The following is a 17,808-nucleotide window of genomic DNA, read 5'->3' on the forward strand; positions in this document are numbered from 1 at the left end:
GTAGGAATACAAAATGATGTAGTTACTTTGGAAAATGGTTTGGCAATGTCTTATAAAGTTAAGCACACACTTACTATATGATTTAGCAATCCTGCCCTTAGATATTTACCAAAGAGAAATGAAAAATGTGTTTACACAAAGACTTATGCTCAAATATTTGTAACAGCTTTACTCAAAATCACCAAAAATTGGAAACAATAAACAAAATAGCCAAAAAATTGATGTACAAGTAACAGTATATTCATACAATTAAATACTACTTGAGAAATAAAAAAGAACACACTACTAATATATGCAACAACACTTATCTCAGAAAGGATTGTGCTGAGTGAAAGAACCCAGCCACAAAAAAAGACTAGACTACTTGGCATAATTCTATTTATATGAAACTGTAGAAAGACAAATATAATCTATAGTGACAGAAGTCAGATTAGTAGTTGGCAGGAGCTGGGACTTGAGGGAAGGAATTGACTACAACGGGAACTTTTAGGAATACAGAATGTCTTATATCTTGATTGTGGTCGTAGTTGCATAACTATATACATTTGTTCAAAAATTCATAGAATTGCACATCTGAAATTAAATTGTAGTTCAACAAATCTGCTTAAAAGTAATGATGATGAAGATGATGATATGATAATGAAGGAAATAGAGGCATCATCTCCAAGGTGCACAATAAACAGATACCCTCACTGCATATTTTTCCCTAGAAACAGGGAATCCACTGACCACAGTGCACTTGAGGGAATTTGATGGGCTAATTTCTTTCTACTGTGTTGAGAAGCCTGAGCTAAAGAAACTTAGCAAGATTTCTGATAATAGAAGCTCTGTTCAGCCTCTGTGGCTTGAAGTTTCCCTATGCCTACTTTGAAACTGATAAGATCAATGTTGTTGACCAGGCGTTCTTGAGATGGTATCTAAACATTTTGTGCACATCTTAGAATACTGTCAGTCACGTGGTCAATGGTGGTAGATTTGTGACCCTGTGTCCCATGGTTTAAAGAGCATGGATTATACAACCAAATACACCTGAGTCTGGATACCCTTGTCAGATGAGTATCTGGTTCTTGATTTCCTCTTCTGTAAAATAGGGATTTCCCAAACAAATGTTATGGCATGTAATAGGTGGTATCCAATAAATAGAAAGGGTTCTGTGTTTCTAAAATAAATTTTAGAAACACTGGAGTAATCAAAGTTAAAAAGAAATCTTTATCATGAAACTTCTTAGATCCTTTCATATGAATTGCTAAGAAGGCAAAAGTAAGCAGCCTGTGTCTGTGCTATCCGGATTCCACAAAACAGAAAGCCCTCTTGATTCATTGAGGCAAGCAGAGGAGTTAATTAGAAATCCCATGTGACCATAAGAAAAGCAACTGGATCCAGAAACTTTAGTGCCACTAGGTCTCTCCGTCTCTCGGTCTCTGTCTCTCTCTCTCTCTCTCTCTCTCTCTCTCTCTCTCTCTCTTTCTCTGCTCTCTCCCCCCTGTTTTTCTTTGTAGGTCACCTTTGTTCTCTCAGACCAATGTTCCTTACACCACAAGAAATTCAAATGGCAAGATTGTCTGCCCCTAATGCTTTAGCCAATAGAGAAGGAAGGAGACTTTTTCACTCTAGCTCCAGGTTCAGAAATCCTAAGGAAGGGCTCTGATTCACCCAGCTTTTATCAGGTGCTGTTCACTGAATTAGCCAACCACAGTGCGTTATGATTAATTCAACTTGGGAAAAGATGTCCATCCCTGGTCTAGTCAGTGGAATTTGGCCTATAAAAAGGCTTACCACCCCCCATTTAAACCACGTTATTAAAGTAAAGAGAAGAAAATTGTTTTGTTTGTTTAATAATGCTTTTTTTAACATTTATTTTAGGTTCAGGGGTACAGGTGCAGGTTTGTTATTTAGGTAAATTACATGCCAGGGGGGTTTGGTGTACAGATTATTTTGTCACTTAGGAAATAAGCATAGTAGCTGATAGGCAGTTTTTTTATCCTCACCCTCTTCCCACCCTCCACCTACCCTCAAGTAGGCCTCGGTGTCTGTTCCCTTCTTTGTGTCTATATGTACTCAATATTTAACTTCCACTCTAAGTGAGAACGTGCAGTATTTGTTTTTCTGTTCCTGTGTTAGTTCACTTAGGATAATGACCTCCATCTCCATCCATGTTGCTGCAGAGGACACGATCTCATTTCTTTTTATGGCTGTGTAGTATGCTATGGTGCCTATGTACCACATTTTCTTTATTCACTCTACCACTGGTGGGTGTTTAGGGTGATTCCATATCTTTGCTATTATGAATAGTGCTGTGATGAACACATGTGTGCATGTGTCTTTATAGTAGAATGATTTACATTCCTTTGGATATATTCCCAATAATGGGATTGTTGGGTCAAATGGTAATTCCGTTTTAAGTTCTTTGAGAACTCACCAAACTGCTGTTCCCAAAGGCTGAGTAATTTACATTCCCACCAGCAGTGTATACATGTTCCTTTCTTCTGCAGCCTCACCAGCATCTGTCATTTTTTGACTTTTTAATAGCCATTCTGACTAGTGTGAGATCTATCTCATTGTAGTTTTGATTTCATTTCTCTAATGATTAGTGACGTTGAGCATTTTTTTCATATGCTTCTTGGCCATGTCTTCTTTTGAAGAGTGTCTGTTTATGGTTTTGGCCTGGCTTTTAATCAAGTGGTTTGTTTTTTGCTTGTAAATTTGTTTAAGTTACTTATAGATTCTGGATATTAGACCTTTGCCAGATGCATAGTTTGCAAATATTTTCTCCCATTCTGTAAGTTGTCTGTTTACTCTGTTGATAGTTTCTTTTGCTGCACAGAAGCTCTTTAGTTTACTTTGGTCCCATTTGCCAATTTTTGTTTTTGTTGCAATTGCTTTTGGCATTTTCATCATGAAATCTTTGCCAGGTCCTGTGTCCAGAATGGTTTGTCCCAGGTTATCTTTCAATGTTTTCATAGTTTCAGTTTTTTCATTTAAGTCTTTAATTCATCTTGAGTTGATATTTTCATATAATGTAAGGAAGGAGTCCAGTTTCAGTCTTCTGCATATGGCTAGCCAGTTATCCCAGCACCATTTATTGAATAGGGAGTCCTTTCTCCATTACTTGTTTTTGTCGACTTTGTTGAAGATCGCATGGTTGTAGGTGTGTGGCATTATTTCTGGGCTCTCTATTCTGCTCCACTGGTCTACGTATTTGTTTTTGTACCCGTACCATGCTTTTGCCTTATGTGCATATAGGCCCACAGAGAAATCTAGCCCTAAGAAGTAAATTGAAGCTTCTTTTCATGATAGGCCATTATTAATAATTACCTTTTATTGGTAATTAATAACACCAATGTGCTGTTTTGGTTACTGTAGCCTTGTAGTATAGTTTGAAGTCAGGTCATGTGATACCTACTGCTTTGTTCGTTTTGCTTAGGACTATGTTGGCTATTTAGGCTCTTTTTTTGGTTCTATATGAAATTTTAAAATAGATCTTTCTACTTCTGTAATGAATGTCATTGGTAGTTTTATAGGAATAGCATTGAACCTGTGATTGCTTTGGGCAGTATGGACATTTTAACAATATTGATTCTTCCTATCCATGAGCATGGAATATTTTTCCATCTGTTTGTGTCATCTCTGATTTCACTGAGCAGTGTTTTGTAATTCTCACTGTAGAAATTTTTCACCTTCCTGGATAGCTGTATTCCTAAGTGTTTTATTCCTTTTGTGGCTATTGTGAATGGGATTGCATTCTTGATTTGGCTTTCAGCTTAGTTGTTGTTGCTGTATATAAATGCTGATTTCTTTTATAATTGATTTTATATTTTAAAACTTTGCTGAAGTTGTTTATCAGATCAAGAAGCTTTGGGCAGAGATGATGGGGCTTTCTGGGTATAGAGTATTATTATCTGCAAACAGGGATAGTTTGACTTCCTCTCTTCCTATTTGGGTGCCTTTTCTTTCTTTTCTTGCCTGATGGCTCAAAGCTAGGACTTCCAATATTATGCAGAATAGGAGTACTGAGAGAGGGCATCCTTGTCTTGTTCTGGTTTTCAAGGGGAATGCTGAGAAGAAACATTTTTTCAATGAGGTAAGGATATCATTGAGGGGAGACCAAAAATAGATCCTGAAGTCTACTGTTGGCTGCCCACACACATGTGTGGTGCACACACATTCACTTACACGTACTTCTTTGCATAATAAAATATGAAAATTGCTTCTGCCATGAGTGGATGCATGTATGATAAATGAAGTAACATAAATTGTTAATTAAAGGAAGTGTTAATTAAAGGAATTCAGCAAAATTCTTGGTTATTTGGCCCTCGAGAGGTCTTGGTTTATCAGCCTCGGATGACAAGATCCTCTTTTAATGAAGCCAAATAAATATCTGACCTTCTGTTTTGGGGTGTTTGTTTGTTTTTGAGACAGAGTCTTACTGTCACCCAGGCTTCTTCTGGAGTGCAGTGGTGTGATCACAGCTCACTGCAGCCTTGACCTCATGGGCTCAGGCCATCCTCCAACCTCAACTGCCTGAGTAGCTAGGACTACAGGTAGGTGCCACCAGCCTGGCTAATTTTTGTATCTTTTGTAGAGATAGGGTTTTGCCATGTTGCCCAGGCTGGTCTTGAATACCTGGGCTCAAGCAGTCCGCCCACCTCAGCCTCCCAAAGTGCTGGGATTACCAGTGTGCGGCACTGCACCCAGCCTGACCTTCTGTTTTTGAAGTGACTTCAGATGGGCTGGCTTAGACTTTCTCTTGCAGCACCTTATTAAAGGCCAAAAGAAGTAAATGATATATTCAATGATCTTAAAATTTTCCCTGAATGCAGGATGTTGCCTCAGGGGAAAATAGGGGTGAACAGATCAAGTTAATGACGGAGGAGTATTAGAGCTGATTGGGGAAGAAAGCCAAGATTTCTGATGTGGTCTGAGGTGTCCATGAGAAGTTGATGTGAGTAGAACTGGCTGGTGGAAAGGCAAGCTAGACAATAACATTAAGTCTGGGGTAGTCAGATACAGAGGAGTCATCCTCCACACCCCAGCATTCAATCCCTCACCAGGGCCTGCTTTGCCTCTTAAGTGTCTTTTGGATCAGAGCAGTATTTTCCATAACTAGCATCACTATCCAAATCTAAACTACTAACATCTTTCCTCTTGACTCCAGATCTGTTCTTTTTTTTTTTTTTTTTTGAGACAGAGTCTCGCTCGATCGCCCAGGCTGCAGTGCAGTGCGGCGATCTCCGTTTACTGCTACCTCTGCCTCCCAGGTTCTAGCGATTCTCCTGCCCCAGCCTCCTGAATAGCTGGGATTACAGGCGCGTACCACCACACCTAGCAAATTTTTGTATTTTTAGTAGAGATGGGTTTTCACCATGTTGGCCAGGCTGGTCTCAAACTCCTGACCTCAGGTGATCCACTCACCTCAGCCTCCCAAAGTGCGGATTACAGGCATGAGCCACTGAGCCCAGCCCAAATCTATTCTTATCTACCTTCAACTCTTTCCTTCAGTCCATCTCCCACTGCAGTGAGTAATCTTTCAAACTGAAAATAGGATCCTCTCTCTTCCTTGCTTAAAAGCCTCCAGTGTTTTTCTGCTATTCCAGGATAAAAATTAAAATCCTGAGCACACCAACAAGGCACTGCTCCAGGATGTGCCCCAACTCACCTCTCTGCCTCATCTCATCCCACCCTCCTGCTCGTTCTGAGCAACCCAGCTACAATGACCTACTCTTAGCTCTAGGACCTGACTTATTGTCCTCCACCCCACGACCCTTGCACACACTTTTCCCTCCACTGGACTTCTCTCCTTGCATAGTTAATCATGCTAGTCCTTCAGGGTAGAGGTTGAGCACCATGTCCTCGGAGGACATCCTCTGGGTCAGGTTCCTTGGTCAATCATTCTTGAGGGACTATGTGGCTTTCCTTCTGAGCACCTCACTCAGTTCATAGCTAACACCTTTGCTGATCTGAAATATACCCAATGGACTATCGATTCCATTTGTGCTGACTGCTACCAGCATATAGAAGACACTCAATAAGTATTTGCTGAATGAATGGATTTAAGGGCAGAGGTATCTCCTATAAGAAGATATAAAAATGAGAGTAGAATCGTTGTTTTATTTTGTAAGGTTAGTAAAACTCTTAGAAAAATGCAAAACTACTCTCATATTATTGGTTGTAGAATAATAAAGACCTTTCCACTGGATAGAAAAGCCAGATTGAACGAAAGTACGAATAGCTTTGGCTTCACCATGCGTTGTTCAATTTGAGGCTAAGAGTTAGAATTTCAGGTTAGGAGGAGTAAGTACAGAGAAATGCCCTGATGTTTTGCCAGTCAAATCATTGCTCCTTTCTCTGGTAAACTGAATTGCTGTGGCGTGAGGAAGACAGAACCCAGACTAAGGAGGCTCTAAAATACATGGCCATTAGACCAGGCACAGTGGCTCATACCTGTAATCCCAGCACTTTGGGAGGCCGAGGCGGGTGGATTTTCTGGGGTCACGAGTTCAAGACCAGCCTGGCCAACATGGTGAAACCCTATCTCTACTAAAAATACAAAAATTAGCCAGACGTGGTGGCGCACACCTGTAATCCCAGCTACTAGGGAGGCCGAGGCAGGAGAATTGCTTGAACCCAGGAAGCAGCGGTTGCAGTGAGCCAAGATCACTGCATTCCAGCCTGGGTGACAGAGCCAGACTCCATCTCTAAATAAATAAATGACCATTTCCTACACCTTGGAGAATAAGAGAAGATAGGTGGGGTAACAGAAATAAAACTAAGAAATAAAGGGTACATTTATTTGAGTGACGAAAATTTTAAAAGGGTCTTGAAAACCACAGGAGCTCCTCAAGATATTTATGTAATAGAATATAACTTATCTAGGGTTGAAAGGAATAATAATCAAGACATTTGTCACTGCATCTGGAGGCATATGAAATTAGACTCTTGATAGTGGCCTATGCTTGGCTATGTCCTTGGTGTTTTAACCTCAGGCTTCAGGCTGGAAATGTTTTTTCTAGAGCAGACATGGAGCACAAAATATTAAATGAACTTTGCTGTATTCAAAACGCCCAACAGTGTAGCATCCTCCTTGTTTGGCAGGGAAAGGGCTCAGCATTTGGAAACTCAGCAGTGCATTAAGTATTTTAATAATCATTGTTGACATACAAAGCATATGGCCTTTCAGAATCATTGGGTCAAGTGTTGAAGTTGTCTTCTAGGTTTCTAAAATTACCTTACAAAATTCAAACAAAATGAAATTAGGTACATTTCAAACTACACTAATTCATGAGCTTTGTGTTATAAGCAAGTGAAATAAGTTTTCTCCTAAGATATAAGAGAATCTATGAGTAACTGATTATATTAATATAAGGGAAAAAGCAAAATTCACACCCCTGCAGAAAAAGTTAATTTGTATTTCATTAGAAAATCTAGAGGTTCCATGTAAGTAGGCCAGCCTTACGAATACCTTATATTTACTTTGTACCTCCTAGTCATGCCTAAGACCCACCTCATATATCCCATCATTTCAGAAGCCTTCATTGTCTGTTTCCTTACAGTTTATATCAGTTGTCTATAACCACAATAATGCTGTGAAATAAGCAACCATAACACTCAATGGCTTAAAACAATAAGCATTTCTCACTGCACACAAGGCTATGGTAAGCAGGGCCATTCTTGTCTTTGTGGGCTCACTTGTGTCTGTGGTCAGCTGTGGGCAGGGAGGGCCTCTGCTGATAATGGCTGGGCTCTCTCACATATCTCAGAGTTAGCTGGTCAAAGACTGATCTGCTGGGACAACTGGTCTCTCCTCCTCATGTCTCTTGCATGCATATGTTTCTCACCCCCCTCCAGCTGGTCAGCCCAGGCATATTCTGATGGCCCTCTCAAAGAAGCAAGAGAGAAAGTGGAAACAGGCTGGCATTGTTTTGTCAAGCTTACAGTTTCATTACATTTGTTAACATCCCATTGACCAATGCAAGTCACACGGCCGAGCTCAGAGTCAGAGTAGGAGGACACTACAGAGTTACAGGGCAAAGAATGGGAATACAGGGAGGCCATTAGTTAAGGCTTTAATGCCATCATCCTACAACCCCACCCCCACTCTGTTCCACCACCAGCATTAATCATTTCCTTGTCTGTGCTGTCTCTCTGTTCCTCTTAGTTCTATGTTTTTAATTTCCCCATTCTATTATAATGTAGTGGCTAACTTGTCTGTCCTCCTTAAGAGATGAGGGGGTCTTTATGCTATGTGCATTCATTTATAAATATTTATTGACTCCCTGTTACGTGCCTCATTCCTTTACAACTTTATAGACACCCTAGTTCCTAGAGTTGGTCCTAACACACACCAGGCACTCAGTAAATACGTGTTGAATGAATGCATACTTGAAAGCTCCGACTCCCATGTGTATTTTCTTCCCCTTCGAAGGAAAAGGCTGAAGACAGATGCCTTTCAGGACCCCAGTTGAGGCGGCCTTCCTGGCCAGAGCAACTGATGACCAACACAGGGATCTAGAGTGAACATCTTCCCCTCCAGACTCCCCCACTTCTCCCCTCCAGAAATCAGGTTTTCTTTTTTCTGCCTTCCTATTCCTCTCAAAGGGAGGCAGGAAATCTCTAACACTTACTCATCCTAGGCTCTTTTTATAGTCAGAGCTCCCAAGGAATTTAAACTACTGGCTCTTCGCTCTACAGTGGAGAACAGTCCAGCTCATGGTATGGTCAGTTTGAAAGGAACTGGGTGGCTACTGTTCTTTGATCTTCCCAGATCTGTAGACCAAGAATACAGAAGAATTCTTAGGACAGTTTTGACGTAGCTATAGACACAAGATTCTATTCATACAGAGTATTAATTCTTTCTATCAGTGTAGTGTTCAATGTACTGCCTCATTATTTTCCAATTCCATAAAGTCCTTCAGGGAAAACTTGTGTTTCTGGGTAGAATCATAATTCTGAGCTTCTTGATTTTCCAGTGAGTAGTCTAAGTTGCTTGGGAGGCAGAATAGCATGGCTTTGGAGTCAGGCCGGCTAATTTAGAATGCCAGCCCTGCCCGTGAGTAACTTGCCTTGATGAAGCCTCGCAATCCTCATCAGTAAGAGACAGTAATAACAGCAGCCAAAATAGAATGATGCTGACATGTGATAAGTAAATTGTATTCACTGTTAGATTTAGTATTATTATATAACATCCTATAATTTTATACATTGTGAATATATTCATATTAGTGGTAAAAATGAATGTATTTTATATAAAATGATCTACGTATTTATTTTTATTAGAAAATAAAATAATCACTTCTTAAACTACATTAAAGGTTATACTTTAAAATGCATGCAAATACCTCACCTTTTGCAATGGCCTGAAAAATTTCTTTATTCAGCCAACAAATATGTATTCAGTACCTGCTTTGCACCAGGTTGCTAGGCAATATAATGATGAACAAGGTAGACATTGTCCATGCCCTCTTTGTATCCTATGATGAAAGAATTATTGTTAATACATCAGTGTTACTTCCAACTCTCAGTAACCTATCTAGTATCTATAACTTTACGATGATCTGAGATAAATTAATATTTGAACTCATCACACTGAATATACTCAATATGTACAGCTTTTTATATGTCAATCATACCTCAATAAGGTGGTTTTTGAAAAATTGGCTGGTTTTCTCTAGCTAAAATATGATGTGTTGACACTATAGATTGAAGGAAGGTGTAATTTTAACTGCATATTTTGTTTTGTTTTTTGGTTTTGTTGTTGTATGTTTATTTGTTTTTTTTTTTGAGACAGGCTGTCACTGTCACCCAGGCTGGAGTGCAGTGGCACAATCTTGGCTCACTGCAACCTCCACCTCCCACGCTCAAGTGATCCTCCCACCTTAGCCTCCTCAGTAGCTGGGACTATAGGCGTGCACCCCTACATCTTTGTTGTTGTAGAGATGGGGTTTCACCATTTTGCCCAGGCTGGTCTCAAACTCCTGAGATCAAGTGATCCACCCGCCTCAGCCTCCTAAATTGTTGAAATTACAGGTTTGAGCCACCGTGCCCGGCCTTGACCTCACAATTTTCAATGCAGCTGTATCAAGTAGTAAAACTTTCTATTTTGTTATGAAATAATGTGTAAAACAGATGTTTCTGAATCTTTCCCTGACCTTCACTCCATCCCCAAATTCCTGTATGGTTCAAGGATCGATGGAGGATTACTAGTACACATTACTCAATAGTAAAAAGTTTCATCCATGGGAATAGTTTTTTTAAGCTGTGTCAAAATTCCCTCCTACAGGATCTTAGATTGGATCCTGGAACAGAAAAAGGACATTAGTGGGAAAACTGATGAAATCCAAATAAAGTCTGTAGGTTAGTAAATAGGATTGTATCAATGTAAATTTCTTTGTTTTAACAAATGTAGCATGTTCTATAAGATGTCAACATTAGGGGAAGCTGAGTGAAGGGTATGCAGGAACTCAGCTTCCAAAGACTGTAGGAAAACGATGGAGCAAAGCTGATTTCCTCACCACCCTGTTTGTCTCCAGTCTTCTCCCAACCATGATCAGTTTGTGAATGTCTTGAGAAGAAAGGAATTTTAACATTAGACTAAGAAAAATAGAATTAGGATGACAAGTGTGCTATAAAATCATAATGGGCAGTACTCTCATTTGGCTCCTTTGGAGGTAAAGAATGGATGTTGTAACATCTTCCCATTTGTCTGGAATTTTCAAAAGTGTTTTCATATATGGAAGAGAAAAGGCCTGCTGTTGGTCTCATCTCACCTGCAAATTTTACCTACTTAAGGGTTAGGGTGATTCAGAAATTCCTCTTTATTTTCATAGGTACAAACGCAAGTGCGCCTTGCAAAAAAAAACTTTGACAAATTGAAGATGGATGTGTGTCAAAAAGTGGATCTTCTTGGAGCAAGCAGATGCAATCTCTTGTCTCACATGCTAGCAACATACCAGGTAACAAAGTAATGTTTGTTGCAATGAACCAAGGATGGCACAAGGTTTAAATAACATCAAAATGGTGTTTGAGCTAAAAGTAAGCTTTGGCCATTGTGAAGTTCTGAATGCCTTTCCGTAATTTCACTTCCCACATCTCTGCCTTCTAGGGTCCTACAGTTTAATCAAACCAAATAGTAGCTATTTCCTGTATATACCATAATTTCCCACTTCTCTACATTTACTTATGGGGTCCCTTCTACCTGGAGTGCCTTTCTCCTCCATCTGTGCCTTTCCAAATTCCATTCTTTTTAATGTACCAGACAGAATGTCACACCTCTTTCAGTAAGCCTCCTCTGAACTCACTTAGCATTTTGTCTGTCCATCTCGTGGCATATCTTTCTCATCAGGTTGTCAGTATTCAATGCATTGTTTTTGTTTCCCCTGATAGCCTCTGAGTTCCTTCCGGATAACACTGCATCAACAATGCTACTGAGCACCAACTGAGGGCAGGATGCAGAATGCTGGATGTTGTAGGAAATATAACAATTAAGACCAGGGCCGGGCACAGTGGCTCTCGCCTGTAATCCTAGCACTTTGGGAGGCCGAGGCAGGCGGATCACTTGAGGTCAGGAGTTCGAGACCAGCCTGGCCAACATGGTGAAACTTCGTCTCTACTAAAAAAATACAAAAATTAGTCAGGCATGGTGGTGGGCGCCTGTAGTTTCAGCTACTTGGGAGGCTGAGGCAGGAGAATTGCTTGAACCTGGGAGGCGAAGTGAGCTGAGATCGCACCACTGCACTCCAGCCTGGGTGACAGAGCGAGACTCCATCTCAAAAACAACAAAAAAAAATTAAGACCAGGTTCATTGTCTTCAAAGAGCTCAAAGTTTAGGAAGAATCTGGAGATAGTGAAGTCTATTTTTCTATACCTCTAGGACAGAGCAGAGTGTGCTAAGTGAAATAAGTTCTAAGAAAGCCAGTGACAGCTTAAAGAGGGAGAAATAGAATCAGCTGAGGGATCGCAACAATAGATCGTTAATTATTTACCCTGGGTTTTGGAGGATGGATCAGATGAGAAAAAGAGAATGGAGAGGAGAAAGTCCCAGGTGATGGGAGCAGCATGAGTTCTGGGAGGCAGCATTTGGGGAAACAGGGAGGAATTTAGTTTGGCTGAAATACAGAGTGTAAATGGGGACATAATGGGAAACATGGAAATGAGTTAGAATCATGCTTTAAAGAATCTTCAAAGCTACAGAGAGTCATACTTCCCTGGGGACCAGGACTAGAACTGGGCATTCAAAACATTAATAGCTTTACTGTCTTTCTTTGCAGACCACTCTGCTTCATTTTTGGGAGAAAACTTCTCACACTATGGCAGCCATCCATGAGAGTTTCAAAGGTTATCAACCATATGAATTTACTACTTTAAAGGTATGGAAGCTAGAGGGGCCACTAGAAAATCTTGAGAAAAGTAAAGTTTTGTTTGTATCACAAGCAAAGTCCATTGCAGAAAGCATCATTATTCCAGGACTCAGAATGCTGAAGAGAGAACTATGCCCCCAGCAGAGTCTTTTTCTTTTTCTTTTTCTTTTTTTTTTACTGCATCAGGATTCAATACAATGAGAATCTACTGCAATCCAAAAGCACAAATTGAACCTTGAGATACATGTTCCTGGGAGATGAATTGTGGTGAACTTGAGTCTAATGATTGGTCCTGCTCCTTTAAAATACTTGTTTGACATTGCTAAAGGGGAGATTATACAAGTCCCATAAACTCAGTTACTTTTAATTATTATATTCAAATATCCTCACTTGAGAAGGTATCCTCCTTTCCTCTCTTACTTCTGAAATGTATCATTTTATTCTGAGAGTATTATCCAACATAAAATTGAATTTTTCTGTAAGACTACAGCAATATTTTCTAATTGAAAAAGCAGTATTAAACTCAATGATTTTTCATCTCAGTAGGGATACATGCACAGTGTCTGATTCTCAGTATTGAATCTGCACATGGAGTGTTTTTCTCTCTAGTGGTTACAAAGGATGAATGCATATTGAGATAAAGAAGTGATTTTGGCTCCAAAAGGATTTTAAGAATGATGAGAGAACAGTGGGTACTTCATTGTCAGGTCATGTCTTTGAAAGAAAAAAACGAGGCATGAACTAGCTAAAGTTCACCTTGAACTTGCCTTGCTCTTTATTGTTCAAGCAATTTGTATGTGTTTCATCACCTTGCTTGACAAGACGTTAAAACATTAAAATGCATTTTTTTTGCCTTAAATCACTTTTTTTATTTTGAGATGTGTATAATGTCACTGCATATATACAAGTACCAAAAAATGCTTTAAGACCCTGGCCCTTAAAATGAAGGTTCCAAGAGGAACCCAAGGAAGTCCACTCACATTGTGCTGCACCTGACCTGGCTCCAGACGGGACACCTGGCCAAAGAATTTGTTCTTCATTATCCTCTCCCAGCTGGCTGCCTGCCCATTGATTGGCACTAGCTGGCATGTTGCATGGTGAATGCATTCAGAGTGAGCACTGTTTTGCTCTGTCAACTATAAGCACTTCAAGGGAAGGAGCTTTTATTTCTTATGTATCCTCTTTTGTCCAGCCAAATGTTTTGTACACAGTGTGCCCTCAGCCTTCCCTTTCACACTGGCAATGTTACCATTGTGGGTAGGGGCTTCATCATCTCTGATTTACTGCACCTTCAGAAGGAGGCATTCTGACCAAGGCAGATTGGTTAAAAGTATAAGGCACACTATTCACAATTCTTATACAGGCCTGAGTAAAATCCCATGGATTTTACTCTTTGATAAAGCAGAGGCTTTTAGGGTTTAGGGCATGAATGTGCGTCGGGTTTTCTTTTATATATCATTTCAAAGGTTATCTGTCTTTTACAAGACAACTGTACATTACATACACCAACCAGTTGGAAGATGAAATGATGCCTACCCCAAGTATAATTCAGAAGAACTTCAGGCATGAGTTAGTTGCGTATAAAGTACAATGTGAATTCATGACATTGAAGTTGTGCCACAAGCATGGAAGAATCCATATGTGTATCCCTGGCCTCCTGTGCTGAGGAAAATATGGCTCCTTAATTTTTGCTGCGACATTTATCCTGCAGAGAGGATCAAGCTGATTATGTTAGAGCATTTCTGGGCAGAGAATTTAGTGAAAGTTTGACAGCAGTGGTTCAGGACATACTTAAAATATTTTGGGCAGATGACTATCTGTTAGCTTTTACATCCCCAGAGCTGTCCTTAAATTATGGTTTAAGTAATAGTTCATGGTTTAATTGTAATATAATCTTAGTAGGAGTAATAATGTATCTGTTAAGGTATAATGGTGTTATGGTAATATTAAGAATAAATGTTCAGAAACCAACCAAATAAACTGTACTTTTGTTCTTTTGTTACCTCTCTAAAATGGTATTCATCTAGGCTTTCAATGAAGACATATTACATTAGAATCTCAAGCTGATAGATAATTATTAGGTTGGTTCAAAAGTAATTATGGGTTTTTCCATTACTTTTAGTGGCAAAAACCACAATTACTTTTGCACCAACCTAATATTTTTCTTTATGTGGACTCAAATATGATATAATGGAATCCTGTTATGACACAATTCACTATTACATCAATATAAGTATGTTGCATATTGTTTTGTATGCCACAAAACATGATGATGAAAGCCATTAATACTGTATGTATCACAGTAAAATACAAGGATATTGTGTGACTTCCCAACCCTCTTGCACCAGTATTTTTAATACATGTCCTGTGTTTATAAGATTTGTATTTTATCAAGTCATCTTTTAATATATATAATTTTATTCTGAATGGCACTCTGTGTTGATAATGGCCATTTTGAAATTTAAGTAAATATTTCTACAATTAATTTATTCTGTTGATTTACCTAAGCAAATAGCCCCTGAAATGCCTTTTGGGACTCTGACTGGAAAGAAAACATTGTCTTTAGAGAGGGTTGCCAAGCTCTGTTAATGAAAAGCAAGCCATTTGTTTTCTTTGCTTCAGGGTGTATTCTGAGTGTGTTGGTAATTGTGCCATTGCAGCTGTATTTCCTGACTGTTAGTTTTATGCTTGATGAAGGATGATAATTAATGTGTTAAACACTCGGTGCATCCTGTTTGGAGGGACAAGTTTTTTGCTGCAGAATTACAGAGATATAACTCATGCCCCAAGAAGCACAAAGTTTTACTTCTACTGAACCTTTCTGTAAGAAATAGAGTTATAATTCTTTTACAAAATAATTTTATTGTAAAGATGAATTGAGTCTTCACCTCATACTTGAAAAATATCCAAGTGACTGTTGTGATATTTTGTTGTAATGTTTTATGTGACAACAAATATTGCTTTTTTACCCAAGCCTAATATAATTATATTGATTCTACTTTTACTGACATATTCCTTCACTTTAATTTTTTTTATAATAAATAGATTTTTGAAGCATTTTAACTTTATAGTTTAGCTTTGAAATTTAATATTTAAAAAATTTTAATCTGATAATTATAACAGCTCAAGTTTAAGGCAGAGAAACTATCTTCTAAGTGGTTTCCAATGACAAAAGCAATTCCCTGATCTTGTATTTTCACACAACAAACATTTATCAATTCATTGAAATGTTACTACGTATATATATATTCTGCATGAGTTGTAATTAATATATTTATTTTATATTGATGCTAAATCATCTGGGACTATCTTTCACATGGTAGAAATTATTGAGTCATGGGGCTAGGAATGGAATGTTACTAGCCAGAACTTGAAAACATGGTCACTTTTCTAGAGAAAGTAACTTAGACTAGGAGTTTATGGCATTTTAAAATACTAAATGAAATTCTGTCTTGTTAGGAGAGCAGTACCCTATCTTAAATTACCAACACTGAGATGTGATAGTCTTTGCTTCATCTTTTGAGGATGTCATTTACTTTCACATTTCTCCACAGATCCAGAGCAGACATTTATCAAGGAGGAAAAAAAAGACCTCATAAGTAGAGTGGCTTTTCCCTGGAAAATCTGACATATATTATATCAGTGACCATTTTCCCTCTATCTGGCGTGCTGGCAGCAGGTTGAGTTGGGTGTCGCAGTGAGCACTGGGCCCCTTGCAGCAGTGGACATACTCATCCAGGGGCATGTCCTCCTGCATTTGTATTTTTAAGGAGATCAGAGTGCCTGTATTTAATGAAAATGGCCAGTAGTAAAGTGGATTCCTGTGAGATGTCTCGTTCTAGTGTTTTTGGAAGGAAAGCCAGTTTTTTGACTTCGCTCTTCATTTTCTCTGGTTTTGTGATAAAACAAAGTATGTAAAAGCACAAGCTCTGGAGCCAGCCAGACATAGCTTTAAGTCTGGCTCTGCACGGTGGTGGTAGTGAGAGAGGTGTGAGTGGTTGTGAAAGTGGTAGCAGTGTTTGTGTTGGTGATGCTGGTGATGGCAGCAGTGGTGACAAAGGAGGTGAAAGCAATGGCAGCAGCAGTGCTGGAGGAGGTGGTGGTGGTAGTGGTGATAGAGGAGATGATGGTAGTGGTGGAAGAGGTGATGGTGGTAGTGGTGGGGGTAGTGGTGATGAAGGAGATAATGGTGGTGGTGGTGATAGTGGTGGTGGAGGAGATGGTGGTAGTGGTGGAAGAGGTGATGGTGGTAGTGGTGGGGGCCGTGGTGATGAAGGAGATAATGGTGGTGGTGGTGGTGGTGGTGGAGGTGATGGTGATGGTGGTAGTGGTGGGGGTAGTGGTGATGAAGGAGATAATGTTGGTGGTGGTGGTAGTGGTGGTGGAGGTGATGGTGATGGTGATAGTGGTGGGGGTAGTGGTGACGAAGGAGATGGTGGTGGTGGTGGTGGTGGTGGAGGTGATGGTGATGGTGGTAGTGGTGGGGGTAGTGGTGACGAAGGAGATGGTGGTGGTGGTGGTGGTGGAGGTGATGGTGATGGTGATGGTGGTGGGGGTAGTGGTGATGAAGGAGATGGTGGTGGTGGTGGTGATGGTGATGGTTATGGTGATGGTGGTGGAGGAGTTGATGGTGGTAGTGGTGGGGGTAGTGGTGATGAAGGAGATGGTGGTGGTGGTGGTGGTGGAGGTGATGGTGATGGTGATGGTGGTGGGGGTAGTGGTGATGAAGGAGATGGTGGTGGTGGTGGTGATGGTGATGGTTATGGTGACGGTGGTGGAGGAGGTGATGGTGGTAGTGGTGGGGGTAGTGGTGATGAAGGAGATGGTGGTGGTGGTGATGGTGGTGGAGAAGGTGATGGTGGTAGTGGTGGGGGTAGTGGTGATGAAGGAGATAATGGTGGTGGTGGTGGTGGTAGTGGTGGTGGAGGAGATGGTGGTAGTGGTGGAGGAGGTGATGGTGGTAGTGGTGGAGGTAGTGTTGGTGAAGGAGATAATGGTGGTGGTGGTGGTGGTGGTGGAGGTGGTGATGGTAATAGCAGTGGTGAAAGAGACGAGTGGTGGTGGTGGTGGTAAGGGTGACGGTAATGGTGGTGGTGGTTGTTGAGATGGTGGTGGCAGTGGTGAGGATAACAGCCATGGTAAAGGCTCCAGTAATGACACAGTGCTGGTAATGGGGTTGTACTTACTATGAATTCTGTAGTAGATCCAGAAGACAGCCATCCGAAGCATCAATACAGGAGAGTTTGTTGGGGTTTCTAGGTTATGTTACTTTCTCACTCTCCATTTCACCCTAGATTGTCAGTTTTATGTGAGTTTCACAGGTGAGGCTATGAATGGCAGTGGGACAGGAGGTCTGGCCAGATCTCACCCCAGGGTAACCCAACCCACCCCCTCCCTGGCTTTCACAGACACTCTGGCAACTCGATTCCCAAACCTGTCCTTCAGCTTTGCAGAC

At 40.3% G+C, this 17,808-nt stretch overlaps 1 protein-coding gene across 26 annotated transcripts in view; it reads left to right on the plus strand.

The window, feature by feature from the left end:
* ICA1 (islet cell autoantigen 1) overlaps positions 1–17,808 on the plus strand; it is a 157,594-nt gene that overhangs the window by 96,856 nt on the left and 42,930 nt on the right. For 20 of the 26 annotated variants that reach the window (XR_008526791.1, XR_008526792.1, XR_008526790.1 and 17 more), the window contains 2 exon segments: positions 10,824–10,949; positions 12,264–12,362. Coding sequence is in view for 23 of the 26 variants with exons in the window: in XM_024249240.2 (XP_024105008.2) it covers positions 10,824–10,949; positions 12,264–12,362 (225 nt within the window). In the remaining 3 variants the exon portion in view is untranslated. 26 annotated transcript variants of the gene reach the window in all.

Source organism: Pongo abelii, chromosome 6 (genome assembly GCF_028885655.2).
Source record: "Pongo abelii isolate AG06213 chromosome 6, NHGRI_mPonAbe1-v2.0_pri, whole genome shotgun sequence".
NCBI lineage: Eukaryota > Metazoa > Chordata > Mammalia > Primates > Hominidae > Pongo > Pongo abelii.